The sequence below is a fragment of the Lagenorhynchus albirostris genome, chromosome 3 (assembly GCF_949774975.1).
Source record: "Lagenorhynchus albirostris chromosome 3, mLagAlb1.1, whole genome shotgun sequence".
Taxonomy (NCBI): domain Eukaryota; kingdom Metazoa; phylum Chordata; class Mammalia; order Artiodactyla; family Delphinidae; genus Lagenorhynchus; species Lagenorhynchus albirostris.
Window position 1 is genome coordinate 125251236 of NC_083097.1, and position 25965 is coordinate 125277200.

At 46.7% G+C, this 25965-nt stretch overlaps 2 protein-coding genes across 3 annotated transcripts; both read left to right on the forward strand.

Moving 5' to 3' along the window:
• Positions 1–1283: 1283 nt before the first annotated feature.
• Positions 1284–8709, forward strand: GRPEL2 (GrpE like 2, mitochondrial). Its single transcript, XM_060143945.1, has 4 exons — positions 1284–1428; positions 3718–3871; positions 4822–4903; positions 8264–8709. The coding sequence occupies exons 1-4, from the start codon at positions 1352–1354 to the stop codon at positions 8626–8628; spliced, it is 678 nt and encodes a 225-aa protein (XP_059999928.1). The 5' UTR covers positions 1284–1351; the 3' UTR covers positions 8629–8709.
• A 4914-nt stretch (positions 8710–13623) lies between these two features.
• On the forward strand, positions 13624–25529 carry PCYOX1L (prenylcysteine oxidase 1 like). 2 transcript variants are annotated; one of them, XM_060143942.1, is made up of 6 exons: positions 13624–14088; positions 17568–17774; positions 19650–19824; positions 21548–21759; positions 23961–24101; positions 24569–25529. In XM_060143942.1, exons 1-6 carry the CDS (start codon positions 13695–13697, stop codon positions 25225–25227), a joined length of 1788 nt encoding a protein of 595 aa, XP_059999925.1. In that variant the 5' UTR covers positions 13624–13694; the 3' UTR covers positions 25228–25529. The 2 variants fall into 2 exon arrangements, with proteins under 2 accessions (XP_059999925.1, XP_059999926.1); XM_060143943.1 differs by having other exon boundaries at positions 13929–14088; positions 17621–17774.
• The last annotated feature ends 436 nt before the right edge of the window (positions 25530–25965 follow it).

The window sequence follows — 25965 nt, forward strand, 5'->3', positions numbered from 1 at the left end:
AGTCTGGCAACTCCAAGTGCCCTCGACCCCAATCACCAGTCCGTTCTCACAACCTGTCAGTTTTCCATACTAAATCTCTCTAAAATTCATCCACTTCTTCCTATCTCCACTGGCACCATCCAACTTCATTAATTCATTCAACAAATGCTGGAACATCTACTATGTGCACCTACTGTACTCGATGTCAGAAATCACTGCTGTGAACAACACAGAAACTCTCATGAAGCTCATACCCTAGTTGAGAAAACGAACAAAATCCAGCAAAAGTGCTGGAGATAACTAAAACAGTAGCGACCTTAGATAAAGTGGTTACAAAGGTCTCTCCTGTGAGAAGACCCCAGGACAGAATACAACCCTTCTGTGCACGCACCAGTCCCAACAGCTTGTCTCCCCACCTCTGGGACCCAATCTCCTCACAGCAGTCAGTGACCCATTAAACACGTAAAGGCATCGTAACATGTTCCCCTTGCAGTCAGAGTAAAACTCAAGTTCATTAGACAAAAAAAAAAAAACTTTACCTACATTAGGGCACTGTTCCACTCTGTTCATTAAGCATGAACAGACAAAAAAAAATCTCTGCCTTAATGCAACTGACACGTTAGTGAGGGGAAACGAGAAAATACACGTTTTAAAACACAGTAAGTCGGGGGGAAAGGGGGAACTGGAGAAAAAAAAGCAGGGAAGAGTGATGGGAGATGAGAGTCAGGCTTCGACTTTTTTAATTCCTCAAGTGCTCTGGCCCTGCCTAACCACCGTCTTGTGTTGCTCCCCCGCTTCCTCAAGTACTTCAGTGCCTTACTCGCAATACCCCTCTTGACTTTGCAGATGCTGTTTCCCTCTACCTGAACCAGCTGCCTCTTCTTTTCATCTACTCATTATTCCGCTTTCAGTTCAAAAGTTATTTCCTTTGGGAAAACGCCCCACACTCGGCCATATCGTACTCTAGGCTTCCGCAGCACCAAGCCCCTCACCTTTAAACACCGGTCATATTTTGACTTTATAGGGCGTTAGCAATTGTTTGTTGTGCATAACTTCATGTTAGCTCCTTGAGGGTACAGCTGTTATTCCCTTTGGTCGCCGCGAATTCCGCGCGTAGCACGGAGCCCACTCCCTTGTGACAGGAAACCAACCTAGTCGCCGAATACGCAGGGGGCCGGAAGGGTTGCGTTTCGTCTGAAGACCGGGTAGGAAACGGCGCAGGGACAACCCGACTAACAGCGTTCCCATCCGGGGCTCTGAGAGAGAAAGCCTTCCCGCGAAGGCTGCCGGGAAGCGTGGTTTTTGAAGCGAGAGTATCTCGCCACTTGGGGCAAGTGCGCGTGCGCAGCCTCAGTCAGCCGAGGTGGGGAACATGGCCGTGAGGTTCCTGTGGGCGGTCCGGCGGCGGATGCAGCCCCTCCTGGCCTCGAGTGGCGCGTCAGATGGCAGGTAAGCGAGGCAGGCCGGGGATCCGGGACGTGAGGACGATGCAGGAGAAGCGATCCGGAGGGGCGATTTTAGGCTGGAGGGCGAGAGGACCTACCAAGGCTCTCGGCCGCTACGACTGGGCGCTCACGGCCCCATCTTACAGAGAGGGAAACTGAGGTCTACAGCCTTGCCTTCTTGCCGGGCCGAGGAAGGTGGAAAGATCCGAGGCCACGCCCTCGGAGGTGAGAACTGTTATTCAGCCCGAGCGTCGATTGAATTGGGGATGTACCCTTCCCATCCCCTTCTCGACAGCTTTGGTGTCTGCGGGTAATTTGGGATTCTCTCCCAACACCCTGTGTGATCGTATCTGAGCTTCACTTTACCTATCGGTAAAAGGAGGCCGTTGGACTTGGTCTTTACAAACGGCCCTTCCACCTGCCTTCGGGAGTTTGAAGTTCCGGTTGCTACTTTTATCCATCAGTTGCGACTTTTACTGATCATTTATCATGCCAATTGCAGAACTATGGGTAGTTCTTTTTATTCTTCCGTTTAATTGAGGAAACTGAGGTTTAGAAAAGTTGAGTAACGTCTCCAAACTTAAATACTCACGAAGTGGTGGAACCCAGACCGGAAACCAGTCAGGGCTGTAGAATCGGCCCTTTAAAATTAGTGACCAATGTTACTTATTCTTAGAGACTATTCCCCGTTGACAGTTTATTTATCGGAAAGAATAAAAATTGCCGAGTAGGGGGATGGGTCAGGTTGGATCTCTGAAAAGTAAATTAAATTACGGTGAAATCCAGAAATTTTGCATAACTGTCACCTTTTTAACACACCTGACCCAGCACTCGGGTGAGAGGTTGAATTCCGGGTTTCAAGCTTTTTTTTTTTTCTTTCCTAGTCTTTTTGACAGTTTGTGATGTAGGGAAGTGATCAGAAGGAAAATGTTCCCTTCTAATAAAATTTCCCCGACTCCAGTTCTGAAACAGTAGCAATTGAATGGGTGCACCGCAACTCCCTCTTTCTCACGACTTGGGCCCTGGCCGTGTGCCCTTTCAACTGGCCCTGAGGATATCTTGACCTCCTTTCAATTGGATAAGTGTAGTTTGTTAGCAATTTAGGAGGAAGGATCTGTTTCACCCTGTGTGATGTGTCCCAGATCTGTGGTGACCAATTTTCGAAATAAAAATGTGTAATCTTGTGTAATCTGACACTGATGTCAGATGTCACTGATGTCATAATAACTGAATTCAGGACTGGCCTGGAAGATAAAAGTAATCTTGCCCACACCCTTATACTGATGGTTCCCTCTTCCCTTTCTTGAAGTAAACTCCTTTACCCCCTTTAAGCCTTTGCTTAGATTTCACCTCAGTGGCCACTTTTCAATATATACCAGTTTAAATAAATAAACTATTTGTTTTAAAGACCTTTTGCGCTCACAGATTTCTTGATGGTTTTACTTCATATTAAGTTATGATGATCCAGGAGGTGTAATGGAAACTTCCTTGAACAGGGGTCTCAGAACTGCTACAATCCAAGATCTGCAAACTAGCCCCACTCTAAACTTTTTATGTGAACTGAACTATATGTCTATATGATCTGTTTTATTCACCTGTATATAGTTCACAGTCCACAACATATAGTAAATGTTTTATAAGTTTTTGATTGACTTGATTTTACATATAGGTGAGCTCCCAACTCATTTTCTCTTAGTGTAGGTTCTCTTCCATAAAAGCCTTGCTTTTACTTAGAGCTTGTGATCAAGATGGCTTTAGAATTCCAGGCCTCACTCCAATTCGATAAGGTACCTTTACTGGGCTTAATTTTCCCCACCTATAAAATGAGGGATTGAACCTGAACTGTACGGCTTTTTGTTTTGAATTCTTGCTTCTGATATTGCCCTGCTGGTTCTAGGTATTATAATTTCGTTTTCTCTTGCTGACTTTTGTGTCCCCACTTCCAGCTATTTCTACTGCCTGATGCTCAGTATCCTGATTCAACAATACTAACTATGTAATCTTGGGCAAGTCATAAGCCTCTCTGAGCTTTGGTTTTCTCATCTATAAAATAGGGATGATGATAGTATTTATCTCACATGTTGTAAGATGAAAAGATGATTTAAGTAAAACCCTGTCAACTGTGTCTGGCATTTAGCAAGCACATTATAAGTGTTTGTATTGTTAATGAGACTGAAAGCACTTTGTCTAGAGAGAGTCAATCTGGGAAACATTCCAGCCTCTGAACCTGGTTATAACTTCAGCTGTTTGTGACGGCATTTCTTCATAATGCACCACCTCCCTCCCACTTTAGGGGATGGCTGCATCCTTTCAGCACTGCCACCCAGAGAACCGCTGGTGAAGACTGCAATTCTGAGGACCCTCCTGATGAACTTGGGCCCTCTCTTGCAGAACGAGCCTTAAAGCTAAAAGCTGTTAAACTGGAGAAGGAAGTCCAGGATTTAACAGTGGGTAGATTTTATATTATCTGTTCATATATTCTGTAACATATATCATATTTTCTATTATCTGTTTATATTATCTATATGCACATCTTTTCTCTGATTTAAATATCCACGTAAAGTTTTTTAAGTTAGTTTTTAAACTGTTTCTTCTAATTAGCTCTTTACCCCTCTTGCTAGATATACTAGGCAAAATAATCTGTACTAGTTCAAAAACATTACTGACTACGGATACTCATCTCTTTTCAGTTCCCTGGTGTCACAGTACTTAGATACCTGATATTTTGGTAGCTTTAAAGGAGGTACAGTGCCTGGCATGTAGTACACACTCAATTAATATTTGTTGAATGAGTGAAGTCATTTATCATTGTATTCTGCCAATCAGACTACCTCTGGCTTACTGTGCCAGTACTAGACTGACAGACTTTGAGAAGAGAAATAATTAGAGTAATTCCAAAGCAGGACCGCCCAAAAATGGTAAGGGGTTTGGAAAGTGTGTCTTGTGAGAGGAATGAAAGGAACCAGGGATTATAAAAATGAAAGAAGAAAAGACTAAAGAGGCTAAATAATTGGCTTAAATTGATGACATATTTTTAAAACTTACTCGGCTATCCTAGAGTTCAGTTCAACAAAAGAAAGTTGAAGAGTGGCAGTGTTGCCTGAAGGTGAAAAAGAAAGCTTTTTCTCAAGATTATGAGCTTGAAAACAGTTGTTCTGTGTTCAAACTGGCAGCCTAAATGACAGCCTATCAGGGCCGCTATAAAGAGAGATTCCTGCTATGACTGGGAATTTGGAGTAGCTGATCTAAGATTCCTACACAACTCGTGTTGTTGTTGTTGTTGTTGTTTTAATAAAAATCTATACCAAGGGTGAAATTTGTAAAGTAAGCAAAAAGTTTCTTTTCCACCAGTAGGCATTTGTTTTCTTATCATTTTGACTTTGCTTTTGATGCTCAGGTGAGATACCAGAGAGCTATAGCTGATGGTGAAAATATAAGAAGGCGAACCCAGAGATGTGTAGAAGATGCCAAGATATTTGGTGAGAGGTTTATTAATAATAAAAATACCTTTTAGTTTAAGGGCACTTACTAGCAGTTGTGCACACTGAACTTAGCAAAAGACACATCTGGGTCCTTAACCAATCCTGCCCTTCCTCTATCCCCCTAGGCTTTCTGCTCTGCTTATTGGGAATGTTGTCAAGTGAACCATTTGCTAAAGTAATATTTGCCTTTATTTTCACCTGACATTTGTTATTTTATTTTTCAAGCATGTACAGTTAACATTCTAGTGCCTATACAGGCAATTCGGTTTAACTCATTAATGAACAAGTGAATCATTAAGATGTTCAGAAGAGAATCCAAAGAGCAGACACATAGGCAATCATAAATGCTGAGATTTGCTTCACATAAGCAAAATTGGTCCATAACCATAGCGCAATAATCAACTGTATCTCCACCAGACAGTTTTCACAACTATAGACAAAAATCATTTGCATTACTGTCAGTGTTCTACAGCTTGCTGAGTTATAACTCGAAGGTTCAGACCACATGGAATCAGATAACCCTGAAAGCTGTGCTAGATTGAATCTATTTTTTCACTGATGGCATTGAATAATCTTTTCGGTCCATTTCAAAGTCGTTCAGAAATTTTTTCCTAAATGCACCACTTCTTGTTCCAAATCTGTTCACGAAAATGTTAATTGAATAACGGATTCAAGAGTAAAGGGCAAATCTGTGATTACTTGCTGTACTCACAAGTTAATATGGAGCATTATACTTTGACTACACATAGAATGGAGTGCTTGAGGGGCCCTTGGATTCTATCTAGTCCAGTCTCCTCTTATAGGCAAGCTAGAAAAAGTTATTTGACAACAGGTGTAGATATGAATCCATTGATTCCTGATCCCTAATCTATTATTCTTTCCCTTATATCACACTCCTTCCTGTTCTCTGGATTTTATCTGCTATTTGTACAGGGGATTCACTTCATTCCTGTCCTGTCCAACCCTAGTCCTTTGGCTTAGCCTTCTGCTTTTCGTTCAGTGCTGTAGATACCATGTTTCAAGACTTTGAGTAAATTCTAACCCCCAAATTGTATTCCTGAATAGCTAAATACTGACCCCCCAATTGTGTTCCTGATATTTCATCCAAGTTTTAGTCTCATATTTCCAGCTATCAGGGCTCAGTGGCCAAGCCTGCCACCTGTTAGTCCATAAATACAGTTCTGAATTTCATCAGGAAAAATTTGTGGAAATTTATTTTCTCTTTTGTTAAATAATCACCTACATAAGATGCTTGATTTTGCCTCTTGTCCCACAAAACGTAAAATACGTACTATATGGCCCTTTAGAGAAAAAGTCTGCTGACCTCTAACTACAGGGAATTTTTGTAGCAAATAGAACAATTGTGATAAGGGGAAGACTTCCTGCCTGCTTGCGGGGAGCAGGGTGAGTTGGCTTACCACAAGTCAAGCTTCGATGCTTTAGGAACTGGCTTATGTCAGTTTCCTCAAGAATTAATAAGGTTCTCAGGAACAAATACATATTATATAAACTCAAAAGAATTTGGTAATCTACTTTGTTAATTTATAGAGAAAAATGTGTCAAGCAAAACATGAAGATTGCTCAGTGAGCATGGAAGTAGAAAAAAAGAAGAAAGCTTTCATTGTCATTAAATTAACATACAGCATAGCATGATGACTATCCTCCCTCCAGGGACAGTCTTGTCTCCGTAACCCATTTTCTCTTAAACAGGTCACAGAGATCCCTTTTTTCCCTCTAAGAAATGTTGCGGACACCAACCATCTATTGAAGTAACACAGTAATAGGAATAGGATCAGAGACTGAACCCCTCACTGTACAGACAAGAGAACCTAGGCTTCTGTTTACCCAAATTCATATAGCTTTACTGACTAGAAGCCAGAACTTTTTGTACCATGGCAGTGTACAAATCAGTCCAGCAGCTTACAGCTTTCAAATTCAATTTGAGTATTTGTCTTCCTTTGTATAGCCAGGGAAAGCCTTTGATGTCCCTGATTGATCTTTATCAGACAGTCTTCCTCTTGGATGGAATTCCAAATTTTATCAGTATACTTTTCAAGGCTTTAGCTAATCTCTTCTACCTTTTCAGCTGATGTCATTAACAGCCGTTAATATATATGGCTCCCATCCCTCATAGTGATGGGAGAGGTATCTTGTGGAACTCACCAAGTCTAGTTCTCTGAAAAGGCCTGCTGCTTTCACTCTTTCCTCTCCATTGCCTCCTCTCCTACTCCAGGCCATATTATACCAAGATTACTTCAGTCGGCTCTCTTCCATTTCTTATGATATCTTTTCTTCTCACCCATCTGTGATGCCCCCAGCACCCCACATAAATTGTGTATGTTACTAGACAATTTGACTCCTCTTCCACTTGTTTTGCTCAAGAAGCTATAATGGATTTCTATTACCCAGAAGTTAAAGGTAGAATTTTTGCCTCTCTGTCAGTCATTCCTTCCCATCCAGGCAGTACATACCTGGGAAATCTCTCCTCTGTCATCATCTCTTTTATTGGCTGCCTGCTTTGACACAGGGCCTTAAACCTGTCACTGGACCAAAGCTAGATCAACAAAGTCCTTCGCCCCTCACCAGCTCCTACCAGGGCCTTTGTGTTACCATAGGTATCTGTGATGATGATGTTCCTTATCATTTCTGTAAGAAGAATGAAGAATGCAGCATTGGGAGTAATGAGATTTCTCAACAACTGAGTTCACTTTTATAAAGTTTATGTGACTCTAAAAAGATTAGACAAGCTTGGTGGCCTGTCTTCAGCAAGTGTATATAACTTCATAGTAGGCATTAAGAGACTTACCTCATCTGTGGAGTATATTTTTTTCCTGTTCCTATTTAGCTAATCCTCAAGAATAAACCACTCTTTGACTCCTCCTTAGCACAGTCTTGTCTACTATTCTTTTATTATTCCCCCATCAATGAAATACTAGTGTCTTGTTCCTATTGAGAATGTATGCCTTTCCACAAATGAGACAGTCGGGAATTTTCAAAATATTCATAACTTAGTACTAAAGGTGAATAGCAACAAAGATACAAGAAGCATATAAGTCAAGTTTTTAAAGGACAGGTTTCTGAACCTTTTGTATATAGTCTCACCTAGTTCTTGGGTTCTAACCATCTTCCCCGTTTCCCAGAATACTTCCTAGTCATATGCCTTCCAAGAGAAATGCTGGCTCGTCAGTAGGGTTTCAGGGGTAATCATTGGTGATGATCCCTGAATCCTTTGTGGCAATCTTTGCATTTCCTGGGGTACCCAGTATACCAGCCAGCTCTCTGAGCCTTCCCCAAACTGCACCCTCAAGAGCAGAGGGGTTTCCTCACAAACAGTAAGAGTATTTGGTTTCTCTGTAGGAATTCAGAGTTTCTGTAAGGATTTGGTGGAGGTGGCAGACATTTTGGAGAAGACTACAGAGTGTATTTCTGAAGAAACAGAGCCTGGAGACCAGAAGCTCACTCTGGAGAAGATCTTCCGAGGCTTGTCACTTTTAGAAACAAAGCTGAAAAGCGTGTTTGCCAAACATGGCCTGGAGAAGATGACACCCATTGGTGACAAATATGACCCTCATGAGCATGAACTCATCTGTCATGTGCCGGCTGGTGTTGGGGTGCAGCCTGGCACTGTGGCATTAGTAAGGCAGGATGGCTACAAGCTTCATGGCCGCACCATTAGACTTGCCCAGGTGGAAGTGGCAGTGGAGTCTCAGAGAAGACTATGAATGGGCCCAGAGGAACTGAATGTTCTCCCGGAGTGCAGTCACCTGTGATTCCTTTATTTATTAAACTAGGTTTGTATTGTACATGAGGTACTTCATGTGATCTGTTTTGGATTTAGTCATATTGGCTTTATTTCTAAGATACTCTTTTGATTTAATGTGACCTGTTTGGTCTCATCAGAAGTCTTGCCATTGGGCATTTGAACAATGTGACAAGTGTTCCTGTGGCCTTATCAAAATACGTTTAAGAAAATTATTTTTAAATTGGTACTCTGATGACTTTCAATCCAAAATTTTTTTTAAAGGTGGAAATGAGTATATGTTTATGTATTTTCAACTAAATGTTCCTTACTAATGGTCCCTATAAAAGGAATTATATAGAATCTTGTATTTGTGGGAAAAGGAGATGGTAGGGATTGGTTTAACATTTGGGTACTTAAATGATAAAGCTTTATAGTTGTATGAATTTAAATCATTTCGGTTGATTTTTATGCACGTAGATTTTCAGGACTTCCCGTTTTTATTTTATTTTTCTTTTAGCCATCTTTTGTCCTTGTAGTTCCTGCCAGATAGACTTCATATTCGCACTCATTGTCCCTTTTCAAATCCCATTTACAAGGCTAATGGCCCAGGCAAGACTTGGAAGGCAGAGACTGGCAAGAAATCAAGATACCACGTCCCTTTCAAGCAAGTATGGCCAAGAAACCTTGTGCTTTCTTTGTTGAGTATCTTCAATTTATTTCCAGCCTCCTCCCTAGGTATATAATCATTTCAGGGAAATTGAGGCAGCACCAACAGCTAAAGACCTAAATTGGTCTATATAGGTAATTTACCCACAACTTCTCTTTCCACCAGCCCTTAAATCCTCTGCCACTTTGTCAGATTTACCTTATGATCCTTTATTAGATTACGTGGGGAGGTGGTCAGGACAAAAAAATGTTAGGTTCCCATGATTCCTCATTAGTTATGCTAGGTTTGGGGTGTTTTTTTTGGGGGGGGTACTCACAATTCACTACCTCTCTTACATTGACAAGCATTATTTCCTAGTTTTTGTGTCTGTCTTATGTCACATGTGTAAACATCTAGCTCCCCTTTTATGTATTGACCTCCTAGAGTTAATGAGCCTATGTGTATATTTTTTATTTCAGTCTTGCTTATAGATAGTGTTCTGTAAAAAATTTATTCAATAAATGAGTTAGTGAAAGAATGATATATATATATATATATATATATATCAATTGGACATTAGAAAGGAGGTCATATGGTTATTTTAGTGTTAGAAGCAGCCTTCATGGTGATCTAATCTCACCCCTTCAGCTTCTTCTGAAGTATGAAAACATAGTCCTTTTAGGACTAGACTCAAAGAAAAAAAAAATCTCTAAAACTAGTAAACTAAATTTTAGTGAGAACTTAAGTAAGAAACAACTAGATATTAACTTCAGTCATTTAAGATTCAACAGTTCTATAACAAACATGCAAATATGTCCCCAGCAGAGAATTAAATGTTGTTAGGTGTCCAGATTGCCCAGGTTTAGGTTTAAGTTACTTACCCATAAAATAAATCCATTCCTACTAGAACTCTATGACCCCATTCTGTGGGGTGGTGAAAGTTATCCGCTTAGACATCATAGATAGTTCTAGCATACTACACAAGCATGTATCAACAAAGCATCCCCCAATGGGTCCTACCACCTCCGCCAGATTTAGACACTTAAACAAATACATGCTTCTAAGATGCAAGCAAAAGACTGTTGGTGAGATTTTAAAACCAGAACCTCTTTTGTCATTCCACTAAGTACATACTGTAAATATAATGAGCAGTCAGATTTCACAATAGGAATTTGTCTTTTTTTGCCTTCGTTCCTTTGAGATTAACAAATAGTGACGACAAGAAAATGAGCCAATTACGATTTCCTTTGTGTTCTTGGATCACTAGCTATCATTACCAGTGAATTAGAATAACCATAATTTTAGGTGTGGAATGTTCTGATTACTTGAAGAGTTTTTATTCCTTGCAACCTCCTGTTTTAGCAAGTAGACTGAGAATAATTTTAGATTCTTCTACTATTCAGTAGTTTTGCAGACTTAAAAGTATAAATTTAGAAGATGGAGCTATAACAGTGAGAATCTCAAAATGCTGAAGGGCTTTCACGAGCCAGTGCAGCATAATAGAGCGTAGTAGGCTTAGTAGGCATCAACTTCAACATAATTCCCAGCCTAGTCACTTCACTCTTCTGAGCCTGCTTCCATGTTTGTAAAATGGTTATAATTCTCAAAATATTGTGAGGATTAAGCGAAATGTGCAAATTGCCTATTACAGTAGGCCCTCAAATATTTATTTTTATTGCCTTTTATTATACACATTGTTTTTCGTATGTTTTTATAGTTGCCTAAAGTCTAGGGGAAGGGAAAGACTGGTTAAGTGGTGCTTGACTATAAAAAAAATGGTAAGCTAATCAATCACAGTGAACTTATTTTCCTTTTAGCTTCTGTTTTTTGTGTTTGTCTGTTTTAGCCATAACAAGGAAATCTACATTTTTAGACTGGAGAAATAAAATTGTTTCAGTGCCCTTAATTGTTTTCATCTTGATGGTAAAGTAAAAAGACATCATTGGCTTGCCGATGATATGTGTAAGGAAGCTTTGACTCATTTGAAGAGGGATCTTGACGCTTTAGTACTCGGATTTTACGAATCTTTTGTGGATTTTCCTCACTGCCATAAAGGAATTATTCAGTTTGATACTGATATAAGCTTGTGGTGCTTTTTCATGGCAAAGGATTTAATAAGTGAAGAAGGGTTCTTAAACACTAAAGCAAAATCAAATAAGGAAGGCTAAGGATGAAATATAATCTTCAGAAACAACTTTAATAAAACCTTAATTGAAATAACTGTGTTTCACGTATTTAGTGTCTTTGTCTGCCAGATTCATATTGTGTATTGACGTGGTCACTTCACTAATTGCTGACCCACCTTATTGACACTCAGTGGAGGTACCAGCAGCCCAGCCAAGTGGATGCAGTGTGTGCATTCCACACCTTGCCTTGGTGTTGAAGTCTTGTCTGTTCTGCCTCCTTGACTTGCTTCCTTCTGATTTCTATGTATTTCTTAGATCTGGACTCCTGTTTCTGCCTTCCTCTCTGGCACTGCCTTTTCTTGTGCTCGCTTCTTGGTTCTAATTGTCTTACCTGCTTTAATCATTTTCACTTGAACTGCAGGACTTCTGACCATCCTCTCAACCAGATTACTGGCATGTGGCTTACTGCTTCCATAAGCCCTTCCCAACCTTCGCCTGGCTTTTCCTTTACCTCTGCTTCTCCACTGGCTTCCACATACCCAGCCTCCTGGCTAAGTGCCCCTCTTTGGAACCAGCCTTTCCTGTAGTTTTGGCCTTGCATTTTCATCATTCTTCCCGTCTTGTCTGCATACCCTGGCTCCATAATCCATTGTTCCTCATACTCCCAGTGCTAGCTTGTAAGTATATTCTTATTCCTGTCCACTCAGACTTTGTCCACATTCTCAAATTCACTGGAGGTTTTAAAACACGACTCCAAAATCTCCTTGAATCTGGACCAATAGAATATAGGGAAGTGACACTGCTGGTTTCTGACCCAAACCTTCCTGTCTCTGGATGCTCACTCTTGATACAGCCATCAAACCAAAGAGTGAGCTCAAGTAGCCTGTGGAGTGGAACTGAGGGCCATGGCTGAGCTTTCAACTGACAGCCAGCAGCATCCTGCCAGCCACCTCAGTAAGCCACTTTGAAAGTGGACTCTCCAGTCCCCAGTGGAGCAGCCCCACCTGACATAACATGGAACACAGATGAGCTGATCTCACTGATCCCTGCCCAAAGTGCAGATTTATGGGCAAAATAAATGATTGTTACTTTTAACCACTAAGTTTTGGGGTGGTTTGTTATGCAGCAATAAATAACTGATTGAGTCACCCAACCTCACTCCCAGTCAAACTACTAGTTTTGCACCTCGGCCACCAGAATTATGCCTCCTTGCTTTTCCTCTTAAACAGCCTTTTTGAACTTGTCCTACAACTTTGATACACATCATCGATGTGTTGTAGGATTGGAAGAACTTCCTAACAGAAGAAAATACAGCTCTAGAATCTAGAGTTACCGAAGACCCTAAAATTAAAAGCAAAGTAGAGTCAAGTTGAGTTTTAAAGTTAATATGATTTTACCCAATTAAAATACTGCAAGAATTATATTGTTAGCACATAAGAGAACATGGCACAAAGTGATGGTGAATGCTTGTTTTAAAAGATAATTTAAGGGAATATCTTGAGTCTGGAAATGAACTTAAAAGGTTTTCCATTCTAACACAAATATTGCCAAAAAGTTTTTCTTTTTAATATGAGAAATGCATGTTTATTCATCTACTGCTTTACTAGTAATCTAGATTGGCCCTGTTAAGACTCACAGAGCTGGTTGGAAACTCAGATCTATGCCCTTTTACTATTCTCCGAGTCCCTTCCATTTCTTCTGAGCCATAATCTGACTGAATAAACATGAATTTTCCTTATTTTATCCTGAAACTCATCCCCAATTTTATTTTCTGCTAGAGGAAATCTGTCCTTCATAGTGTGGTAAACTAGCCACAGTGAGCTGCTCTTGTTTTCTGAGAGGGTGAAAATGGGAGCTTATCCCTTCCTTCCTACCTTTCCTCCCCTATGAAAGGAGAGTGGATGAAACTCTTACCTTTTGTTTTTAAGTAGAAGGCAGAGACATAAACTGTATGTCAGAACTGCAAATACACGTAGTAACTAACAGCAGTCTTGAAAGCATCTGGCCTTGTTTCAGCATACGCTGAAACAAGTAGCGTCTAGCCATCCCGACTGCATGACTGACTGGTCAGCAATTTCCAGCACTTGCAGACACTGCCAAGTGATTTCACATCCCCTATCTCACGTGATTGCCACAACCACCTAGAAAGGCAGAGCAGGGAAACAGAACGAGACACAGACAAGGCACGCTACAGAGCCACTAACGCTCAGAGGTTGGATTGGAACCGAGATCGTCAAAGCTTCAATTCTTTCCCTGCCGTCAATCCCCCCGGAGATGGGCCCTGGTCCTGAAGCCGAGCACTCAAAACGCGCACACCTGCGCCGGAGCAGGACGAGCCAGCCAATGAGGAAACCGAATCCAGGAGGCGGGACGGAGAAGCTGCCAATGACAGAGCCTGCCCCCAGAGAGATGCGGCTAATGAGGGCCTCCTGCCGGAGAGGGAAGGCTGATTGTCCAATGAGAGGCTGCGACCAGCGAGGCTGGAAGGCGGAACAGCCAGTGAGGCGCCGGGCTGGGGCGGAGAGCCCAGCGCCAACCCACGACTGCCCGAGCACCGGCGTGCTGCACCCGTCGCTGCCCGCCATGGCCCGCGCTGCCCGGCTCTTGGCCTCGCTGGCCGCCCTTCTCGCCGCTGCCGCTACAGGCGATGCCCGGCCCAGCAAAATCGGTGCGGGAAGGACCGGGTGGGGTGCTGATCTGGGGAGGGCTGCGAGGGAAAAGGGTTGTGAGCCGGGAGTCTCTGGATGGGGGAAGGGGAAGGCAGTCGGGCGAGGGAGGGGTCCTCGGGAGAGGAGCTGGGTGGAGAAGAGCCGAGGCACTGCGACTGGGCGAGGAAGGGGACCGCAGTAGGCAAGGTGCTGATGGCGGAAAAGAGGCTTGGGGCAGGACTGGTCACCGATCTTACCGGAAGGTCCAGGGTCACTGAGCATCTGCCGTGCATCTGGCTCTTTGCCAGGTGCCCCCAGGACAGAGATTCTGGCCTCTCTGGTTGACGTCATTCACACAGATTTATTGAGGGTCGTCTATGTAGCAGGCACAGTGCTCCACAGTTCTGTGTGGAGGAGAAGAGACTGCACAATACAAGGAAGTTAGTGCTAAGGCTGAGAAAGCACTGTGAATTCAGAGGAGGGGCGCTTCACCCCAGTCTTTGTGGGCTCTGGGAGGTCTTCCTAGAAGTAACATCTAAGCCAAAACCTCATGGAGGGTAGGAGGCAGTTCTAGGGGAGACAGAACCCATGGTAAGTCCTCTGGGGATAGATTTGCTGAATGACGAAGTGGGGAATTTTCAACAGCAGTCTTCTTACTTATTTGCTTTCTTTTGAAATTTTCAAACATAGACCAAAGTTGAAAGAATTGTACAGTGATCACCTGTATACCCAGCACCTAGATTCTGCTGTTAAGAAACTGCTACTATATTTGCTTTATCACATACCTATCACATGTGCATTAATCCATCTTACATTTTAATGCATTTCAAAATAAATTGCAGACATCATGACATTTTGCTAAATACTTCATCATGTATATAATTGACTAGAATTCCATATTTGTTTACACTTTTTACCTCTTAACATTTGTCATTTTAACTCTACGTGAATCAAAGTTTTTCAAGTCCCTCGTATATAAAATTCCCATAGGAAGAGATGCTGGGCTTCTGGTGTGAAGGAGAAGGAGTCCCTAATCCACTAGGCTGCCCTCTGTGCGCTCTAGGTGGCAGGGAGGGATGCCCCATGGGAGCACCACGGACTTAATAGGGCCAGTGCAGTGCTAAAGTTTGGATTACCAAACCACAGCTCAGGCCATAAAGGGTTAAGACAGGCTGAAGCATGCCAGAAATCAGTTTGGGACTGAACGTTTAGGGTTTTCAGAGGAAAGAGAAGCCTGAGAGCTGGAGTGGCCAGAGAAGGCCTAATGGAGGAGGTGGATTTGGAGCCGGAAGAATTAGGCAGGCAATGTCTTGAGATGCAGGGCCTCCCCCATCTCTTGGGAAAGGGCAGCAGAGCAGGACATTTCTCACTGAACAGTGAAGAAGGGGCAGGGCCTCCTCACAGCTCTACCATTTCTGGCAACACAGAACTTGCTGCCTTCCTCATTCCAGCCAGCCCTACCCACCTCACCCCAGGCATCATCAAGGCAGGCTACGTGGCAATGCCATGCTGTCCTGTAGCTTTCCTGATTGTCCTCAGCCCTCTGACAAGAGCCTCTGTCTGTCCGTGGTGGTTTGGACTCTACCCACAATGGGAACGAGGAGCTTCCTGTTAAGATGGCTTAACCCTCAGGCTGCTGCATGATCAAATCTGAACACCTCGGTGTGGCACTGGACCCTTTTTCTTTTAATTTTATTTATTTATTTATTTATTTTTGGCTGTGTTGGGTCTTCATTGCTGTGCACGGGCTTTCTCTAGTTGCAGTGAGCGGGGGCTACTCTTCATTGCCGTGCGTGGGCTTCTCATTTCTGTGGCTTCTCTTGTTGTGGAGCACAGGCTCTAGGCGTGCGGGCTTCAGCAGTTGTGGCTCGTGGGCTTCAGTAGTTGTGGCACATGGGCTCTAGAGCACAGGCTCAGTAGTTGTGGCGCACAGGCTTAGTTGCTCTGCGGCATGTGGGATCTTCCCGGACCAGGGCTCGAACCCGTGTCCCCTGCATTGGCAGGCGGATTCTTAACCACGGCGCCACCAGGGAAGCCCACATTGGACCCTTACTACTCCCCTATAGTTCCACATGTGACCATGCTGTTCTCTCTGCAGAGAATGTGTTTCTGCTCACTGGCAAAGCCTATTGTGCTCCAGGGTCGTTGCTTCCCTGTGAAGCCTGGGGCCCACACCCTCAGGCAGAATTCACTGCTTCCTCAGGATTCTCTGGAATCCTGCTGTTGCACTTGGTCACACGTTGTCATTGCTAATAGTGCATGAGTCTGTCCACCCGCTCCCCGCCTATGCTCAGGGGGACAGGAGCTCTCCCTGTTTGATTCATCCTATGTCCAGCACATCTTACCACAGACCAGAGAGTGGGTGTCAGTTTGTGGGTGTTGAATGAGCTGACTCTCAATGAGGTGAGGTCTTCTGCTTCCCTGTAGTCCTTGGGCAGCTTCCAGGCCTTGTGATAGCAGTTTCTCTGGGGGGGGCGGGGAAGGGTAATTTGGGGCTTGGTCGAAAATGGAAGTGGTAGGGAGCACATTGGTTTAAAACGTTAAGGGCATTCTTGGAAGTGGCTTTGTAAACACTGAGAAGAAGGAAGTAGTTTGTTCTTTCAAGATGCAACAAATAGTGAGCTCTACTGCCTGCCAGGATCTGGGGACATAGGGACCTGCCCTCAGACCTTAACAGATCATTTGAGTATAGTGTGCCATGGACTAGGCCAGGGTAAGGAGAGTGCTGTGGGACTATGCAGGAGGGACACTTGCCTGAGGCGGGTCAGGCAAGCCAGCTAAAAACTACATATAAGGGCCACAGAGGTCAGTGAGGCAAAGGGTGACAGAGCATTTCTGACAAAGGAAGCAGTGAGGGCAAAGGCACAGACATGAGAGAGCAAAGTCCCATGCTCCACAGCAAAAGAAGTCAAGACAGACAAGAAGGTGGAGTGTTGCAAGGGTGAGGCAGGGAATGGAATAAGTAAATGGAGCCCAGATCATAAAGAACCGTGTATTTTTGCCTTCTTGACAGGAGCCTGTGGTCTTAGGGACCAACATGGGTCTAGTAAGGACAAATCACACCAGCTTTATCTCATTCTCTTTTTGAGTAGGTTACAAGACTGTCAGATGAGACGAAAGCTGTGTCTTAGATATGTGGTGGGCAAAAATTGTGGGCAGCATGGCCATCCTTTTCAGTAGTTTCATAGCTGCTTTACTGTCCTCTCAGTGCTATGGAATGATTACTATCTGTTTGGTCAGTGGTTCCTAGCAGCACCTCAGAGCCCTGTCCAATGAAACGCTTTTCTCAGTGACTTGGATGAGACTATTGATGGTATATGAACCAAGTTTGCAACTAACAGGAAGGCAGGAGGCTGCAGATTTCCTTTTTGAGATGTTAAAAGCCTATGAGATGCAAATACCTGGGAACCACCGGCCCAGGAGGCTGAGAAGGCGTGACCCGCAGTCTCACGCCCATGCTCTGTCTCTCCCCACGCCTGCCTCCCGGGCCTGCTGACAGCCGTGGTTGGAGCCGGAATTGGGGGCTCTGCCGTGGCCCATTTCCTCCAACAGCACTTCGGCCCCCGGGTGCAGATCGACGTGTTTGAGAAGGGGACCGTGGGCGGCCGCCTGGCCACCATCTCGGTCAACAAGCAGCACTACGAGAGCGGCGCCGCCTCCTTCCACTCCCTGAGCCTCCACATGCAGGGCTTCGTCAAGCAGCTGGGTGAGTGCACCGTCCTGGGGCTGGCGGCAGCCCTCGGGCCCTTCCCAGATTACCCTGATGGTCAAGGCCGGAAGGTCATATAGCCCAATCTCCTCGTTTTACAGATGGAGCAGCTGAGACCAGAGAGGGGAAGGAACTTGCCTGAGGTTACACAGTGAGTTAGTTGCAGAGCCGGGATTAGAACTCAGGTTTGACCTCTCCCCCAGGCCAGTTTCTTTCCCTTTCAATTTGCTGCTTCTCAATAATCATAATCATAATGGCTTCCACATGGTGTATGCTTGCCAAGTACCTGGCATCCTTCTAGGTGATACATAGGCATTACCTCCAATCCTCCCTACCAGCCTGCAAGATGGGTATTGTATCTCCTCCCAAGGAAACTGAGGCTCAGAAAGCATACACACCTCGGCTAAGTCTCTGCAGCTAATAAGTGAGAGAACTGAGATTCAACCGCAGCAGCATCTGTCAAAACCACAAATACGGGGCTTCCCTGGTGGCACAGTGGTTAAGAATCCACCTGCCAGTGCAGGGGACACGGGTTCGATCCCTGGTCCGGGAAGATCCCACATGCCGCGGAGCAACTAAGCCCGTGTGCCACAACTACTGAGCCTGCGCTCTAGAGCCCACGAGCCACAACTAGTGGAGCCTGCATGCCTAGAGCCCGTGCTCCGCCACAAGAGAAGCCACCGCAATGAGAAGCCCGCACACTGCAACGAAGAGTAGCCTCCACTCGCTGCAACTAGAGAAAAGCCCACGCGCCGCAACTAGAGAAGGCCCACGCACAGCAACAAAGACCCAGCTCAGCCAAAACTAAATTAATTAATTAAGTTAAAAAAAAAACCCAAATACATATACGGTTGGATGCAGAAATTGCATTTCTCAGAAGTGATCTTGTAGGTGTACCCGCAGATGTTCAGAGTGGTAGGCACACAAGGTTGTTCATTACAGCATTGTAATAGCAAAAAGTTGAAAATATCCCACCCGCCCACCCACTGGGATCTGAGATTAAACAAAGTATTGTTTAAGTACACAGCCGACTGTTCAGCAGCCAGAGTGAGGAAGTCCTGTAGGCCCACGTATAGAACAGTCTCCAAGATACATATGTCAATAAGGTGCAGACCAGTGTATATAGTATGTGGGGGTGAGGGGAGGGATAACTCAGAGATATGTACACATTTATAAGTGTTTGCACAAAATATCTCTAGAAGGATGCTGCAGGAATATACTTAATGGTTGCCTCTGGGTAGGGGAACTTCGTGGCTTTGGGACAGGAATAGGAGGGAAAGAAATAAAAACCCGTGACTTAGGGCAGGTCCTATAATCGCTCAGCCTCACTTTCCACATCTTTACCTGGGGTTGCTAACACCTGTTCTGCCTCTCCTGAGGCTGTGAGAAGATGAAGTGAGATACGAAGACCCAGTGCTCTGTAAGTTGTAGAGTGCAGGCAGTTGCCAGGAGCTGTGATTCCTTCCATGTGGCCTTGGTGCCCAGGGCTGCCATCTCAGAGCAGGCCCTGTTGGCTGTCAGCCCCTGGACGGTCCAGGATGACGTCTGAATTTCCCTCACTCGTGGCTGAGTGGATCCCTGTTGGAAAAAAATATAAAATGGTACATTAGTTTAATTTTCATTTCTTTGTTGACTAGCCAGGCCAGATATCTCCCCAGTGTATTGTGTACTGTTCTTAGACAAGCAGCACAGATGGCACAAACCGTAGTGTTCATATGGCACAAACCGTAGTGTTCATATTCCCTTTAATGGAGCCGATCCATGTGCATCCTTCAGGACGGCCCCTGAATCTAAGCCTCAGGAATCGCTAGGTTCCCCTGGGGCGAGGGGTCCTCCAAAGGGGACCTGAGGGCCTCCTCCTTGTCTCCTCAGGGCTGCGGCACCGGCGCGAAGTGGGAGGGAGGAGTGCCATCTTCAACGGGGAGGACTTTGTGCTGGAGGAGACTGACTGGTACCTGCTGAACCTCTTCCGCCTCTGGTGGCACTACGGCATCAGCTTCCTGAGACTGCAGATGTGGGTGGAGGAGGTCATGGAGAAGTTCATGAGGTAGGGCTGGGTGGGGCGTGGGGAGGGCATTCTAGAAGGAGAGAGGAATAGAGGTGCCGCAGGAACCAACGTGACTGTACACTGTCCAAAAGGAAAAGGTACTTGCCGGGTGTGAGAATTCCGCCCAGGCTCCGAGCACGCCCAGCGTCGGCAAGGTGCTTGCTTAGTGCAGCGGTAGTTGGTCTCTCGCGTTGTCACCCTGGCATCCTCTTTCCCTCAGCTAAACTGGTAAATAAAAGCATGGGTTGCAAACTCAGCCACCTTCAAGGGCCCACCTGGGGTATGAATAAGTGAAGCAGTTGGGTGGAAGGGAAGGCTAGGGGGTGAGGGGCCCTGAAGAGCCAGGCCCCCCCTGAAGGGGCGGCCGCTCTCTGCTCGAGCCACTGGTGGCCATGGGGGAATGCCATCTTCCAGTGTTTCAGAAGAAGCTGGAAATCCAGTTATATGTGAAATCTCCCAGTTTTTCAGTGTGCACAACCAATTCATCTTATAAGGCAAATGAAACATATCTGTCAGCCACAGGCAGCCTGTGGGCCACCATTTACAAACTCTTCTGTCCCCCAGTCCCACCATGAACAAACAGCTTTCTTTACCACCTGTCTCCTCCTTGGGTCCTGGACCCCTCTCCATCAACTCCAAATAACGAGGACAAGTGGGCTGTTGTCACCCTGTCCACCTCTCGTAATCCGCTCACTCACCAGGCGGGTACGCAGCTCTCCCCCACAGTCCTTCCTGAAGGTTCTCCCTGTTTCCTGGCCCAGGTGCAGAGGCTGCAGCATCAGACCCTCAGTCGTGGTCTCTAGGCCTCCTTCCTGGTTGCTGGCGCTTCTCCGCCCTTCCCACTCCTGTAACTATGCTTTTCATGGCCCTTCTTCCTTATATTCTCCGGGTGCCCCCAAAGCCATGTCTTCACTCCTCTTTCCTCTTTCTTATATTTTTCTCCCTTGTCAATTTCATCTAAACCCCCAGGGCCAAGTTCTCCTTTTTGTGGGAGACAGCCTCTACCTGTCGGCCCCCAGTTTCCCCTTAAGTTCCAGACCCACTAACTAATCAGTTTCTAACTGCTTTGTGGATACCCCCATCTGGGTGTCACGTCCATAACCAAACTCAACAGGTTGACAGAGCAGCCCAAGCAGAGGCAACTTTTTCAAAGGCCAGCCATCCAAAAGTCCATCAGCAGATTGTTCCAGGCAAATGCCAGCCCCTGAGATGGGGGGAGTTGTGGGAGAACAAGCCATTATCGAGGGGGTGAGTGGGAGGCCTGCTGGACCGAGCCGGACAGCTTTGACATAAGGCAGTTGCCATCGGGTCTGATGTGGTCCTAGAAGCCACTTCGGGCAGAGCCGAAGTTGCTGGAGAGGGGATGTGTCAGTGGGGGCGGGCATAGCCCACTGCTTGGCAGTCCCAGCTGAGTGAGAAGAGGGCTGTGACCTCAGGCAGGGAGTGGCTTGAGAGGTGACATGTTTGTCATTCAGCAGAGCCACGATGTGAAGCCAGGTCTGGTGGGATTCCAGAGTATTTGCCCTTCCCTCTGGGCTGTCCCTCTAAGTGAGACAGGCCGACTACAACCAGCGAATAGGCCATTACCAGCCTCCTCTCCCACCCACTGCATGGAGAGGAGGCGCGGGTCCCTGCTGGGCCCCCCCAGGTGCAGTGACCCAGCAGCAGGTGGCCAGCTGAAAGGCCTTTCTGCACAAGGGCTCTGGCTCCACTTGTCTCCCAGGATCTATAAGTACCAGGCTCACGGTTACGCCTTCTCGGGTGTGGAGGAACTGCTCTACTCGCTGGGGGAATCCGCCTTTGTCAACATGACCCAGCGCTCCGTGGCCGAGTCCCTGCTCCAGGTGGGCGTCACACAGCGCTTTATCGATGATGTCGTCTCCGCTGTCCTGCGGGCCAGCTACGGCCAGTCAGCAGCGATGCCCGCCTTTGCCGGTGAGCCTCCAGCCCTCGGCCTGCCCACCTGCCCTTCCCTGGCCCTCCCTGTAATAACCTCACATTTACCCGGCTCAGTACAGTTGCCTAGCCAACACTGCCCCCTCTGATTCTGGCATCTATCCTCCAAGCTGTCAGGAGATGGTATTCATCCCACTTCACAGATGGTGAAAGGGAGGCTCAGCTCTCACGTCCTGTGTGTTTTTACCACTCCTGTTTGGATCGGTTTCAGGAGCTGTCCCGTTGAGGCGTCTGGGCCCCTGGGTATTTATCTGTTAGAGCACCGCATCTTCCCAGCTTATTACTGGGGCAGGGGGGCACATGTACCACCCACCATCCTCCAGCACAGGCCACAGATCTGCCCGAGAGTCATCAGGGCATGTCTTCCCCAAGGCATGATGACCATTCTGGGCCTTGAAAGATGCTGTAGGATTTTGCTGGGGTGGTGGAGGGGCAGAGAGCGGCAATCAAGGCTGAGGAGCTACACGGGCACTCAGTGGCCTGCTTGGCTGTGTCCTCCTCTCCTCCTCCTACCATGGAAGGCCCAGGCTCGGTCCTTTGTCCTCTTCTGCTCTCAACTACTTAGCCTCCCTTGGTGAGCTCAGCCAGTTTCAAGACTTTAAATTCCACCCACCTGACTCCCAAATATGACCTCCAGCCCAGACCTCTCTCCAAAAATGCAGGCTCATGTGTCAGCTGCCACCCTTGTGTCTGCACTGGAAGGGCTAATGGGCGTCTCAGACTCAGCATGTCCAAACCTGAGCTTCTGATCTTTCCCCTCGAGCCCCTGCCCCTCCCAGCGTCTGCCCAGCTTGGCTGGTAATTACTCCTTTCCATTGCTCCAGCCAAAACCTTGAATCATTTCTTTCTCTCATATCCTTTATGTCATATGTCAGGAAATCCCATCTGCTCTACCTTCCACGTATACCCAGAATCTGAGAGCTTCCTACTACCGCCTCGTCCTTGGTCTAAGCCACCAACATCCCTCAGCAGGATTACTGCAGCTCTCCTACCATGTGCCCCACCCCCTGGCCCCCCAAGCTCAATGCATCAGCCAGATGATCCTTTTAAAACAAAAGACAGATCCTAACAGGCCTGCATGTAAAACTGTAATGGCTCCCACTTACCTTCAAGGAAAACCCAAAGTCCTTCTAGTGGCCTGCAGGGCCCTACATGGTCTAGGCCTCACCACCTCACCACTCCCTCACCCCAAACCAGCCACTCTGGCCTCCCTGCCGTGTCTCCAACGTCCCAGGCGCACTCACACCTTGAGGTTTTTGTGTGGCCAGCCCTCTGCGTGGAGCATTCTTCCCTGAGACACAATCATGGTAAACTCTCGCTCTCCCATGTCTTTGTGAAGATGTTGCCTTTTCATTGAAGCTGCCCCTACCCCTCCTGCCCTGCAGGTATCATCTTCTAGCAGACTGCTTGATCGACTTATTTGATCTCCTCCCACTAGAAGGCAGGCTTTCCAATGGGAACCTCTGTCTCCTTCGTTTACTGACGTATCCTTACAACAGTGCCGACCATCATAGGCACTCAGCCCATTTTTGCTGAATAAATGAATGAAAAGGTTTATAATGAACAAGCACCTCCCATATGCCCAGGATACTATTCCTCTGGCTCTTGGCACTGCTAGCTCCTTCCCACCCTTCAGGTCCTGCCTCGTTTCACCTCAGCGAGACTACCCTGCTCACTCTGCCGGTATCCTGTATGTATCCTTCAAGATATAATTCACATACCACACAGTTCACCCATTTAAAGTGTAGGATTCAGTGGCTTTCAGTATATTCACAGAGTTGTGCCTCCATTACCACAATCAATTGTAGAACATTTTCACTGCCCAAAAGAAACCCCACACCTATAGCCATCAGTTCCCCAACATCCCCCAGCCTTCCAGCCCTAGGCAACCACGAATCTGCTCTGTGTTGCTATGGATTTGCTCAATCTGGGCAGTCTGTGTAAGCAGAATCATACAATCTGTGGTCTTTTATAGTGGCTCTTGCACTGAGCCTAATGTTTTTACTTCGCAACATTGTGAATTTTGTTGCAGTTATTTGTGCGTGTCGTCTCTCCGCGCCCAGGGTTGGGAGGAGTCTTGGCCTGGGAGAGAGGCCCCGGTAGGACGGTGCTGGACTCTCCAGCCCACCGCGCAGTGGTTCTGAGAACCCACTGGCCGCCCTCCCTCCCCCTTTGCCCAGGAGCCATGTCGCTAGCCGGGGCCCAAGGCAGCCTGTGGTCTGTGGAGGGAGGCAACAAGCTGGTTTGTTCCGGTCTGCTGAAGCTCACCAAGGCCAACGTGATCCACGCCACGGTCACCACTGTGACCCTGCAGCAAACAGGTGAGTAGACAGAGCAGGGGCCATGGCCACTCCATTCCTAAACAGTGAACACTTCCACCTCCTCTGTCCCTAAAGCCCTGGTTTATGACCTGCTGGGGAGTGGTTCCCAGCACTGCCGAGTGACACCAGAGGGCACTGTTGCCCCGATTCAAATGTCAGAGCCAGAAAGCAGAGACTTGCATTAATCTAGTCCCATTCATTTGACCACTGAGGACTTTGAGCCACAGCCTTGCCCACGTTCCCCCAGCTAGTCAGAGGCAGAGCCAGAGAAAGAGCTCGGGTTTCCTGACTCCAGTCCAGGGCTCACCCTGCAGCCACACCAGCACGGAAAGACTGGGACCCAGCAGCTGGAAAGCCCAGCTGCACCCATTGAGGGTCTCGTCCCCTCAGTGCAGGGCCCCAGATGGCAGGTAAGTGGGGAGAAGCTGAGAAAGAAGCGGGCTTTTGTGCTCTCTTCCCTCTCCTAGAGGGGAAACCCTTGTACCATGTCAAGTATGAGAATGAGGTGGGCACAGGCTCTGATTACTACGACATAGTGGTCATCGCCACCCCCCTGCACCTGGACAACAGCAGTACCATCACCTTTGAAGGCTTCGACCCACCCATTGATGTCGTCCAGGGCTCCTTCCAGCCCACCGTCATCTCCTTGGTCCATGGCTACCTCAACTCTTCCTACTTCGGCTTCCCCGACCCTAAGCTTTTCCCCTTTGCCAGCATCCTCACCACAGACTTCCCCAGCTTCTTCTGCGCCCTGGACAACATGTGTCCCGTCAACGTCTCGGCCAGCTTCCGGCGGAAGCAGCCTCAGGAGGCCGCCGTGTGGCGAGTCCGGTCCCCCCAGCCCCTCCTTCGCTCCCAGCTGAAGACCCTCTTTCGCTCCTACTACTCAGTGCAGACGGCCGAGTGGCAGGCCCACCCCGTCCACGGCCCCCGCAGCCCCCTCCCGCGGTTCGTGCTGCACGACCAGCTCTTCCTCCTCAACGCCCTGGAGTGGGCGGCCAGCTCCGTGGAGGTGACGGCAGTGGCTGCCAAGAACGTGGCCCTGCTGGCTTTCAACCGCTGGTACCAGGACCTAGACAAGATTGACCAGAAGGATTTGATGCACAAGGTAAAGACGGAACTGTGAGGGCTCCGGGGAGAGCTGGAAACGTCCAGCCCCCGCTCAAGACGGATCCCCCGCCCCCACGCAGCGGCCAAGGTTTTACAAGCCACACTCACCCACAGAGCCCTTCTCTGACCCCTCGTGTGTGGAGGGTCTTTTCTCTCCATTGTGGGTCCTGGTGACCAACTCTCTGCCTCTCCATCTTAAGGATTTTCACAGTGTTGCTTCTTTTGAAGGGGGAGAGTAAGAGCGGGGGAAGGACATTCAAGCCAATGTATTCATTTATTTATTTTTTCTAAGAAGAAATAAAAATCCATCTTAAGCTGCTTCTGATTTGGTTTTCGAACTAGGAGACAGTGATAACTATGGGAGGGAATATAAGGCAGAGAACTCTGAATCCAATTTCCTTATTGTTTTCCCCTGCCTACTCCCAACATGTACCTGAGGCAACACTTACAATGAAACATATGTAACCAGATGGTTACAAATAGAGGGAAGATGAGAAAACATGAGACAGGATTAAAGCTCCTACTTAACTGTAGGCTTGCTAGATGCAAGGTACCTAGTTAAGAACTTAATAGACACCATCCAAGCCTCTAGAAAACACTGCATATTGGAGGAGATGACTGTGGTAGGATACAAGGAAGAAACGGTTACCCCAGCAGAGCTGGCAGTATAGCTCCGAGCTTCCTGGTAACCAGTGGGAAAAGGGAAACATAGCAGGCCAAAGGAAGAGGAAAGCTTTTCCTTGGCACCTGGAAG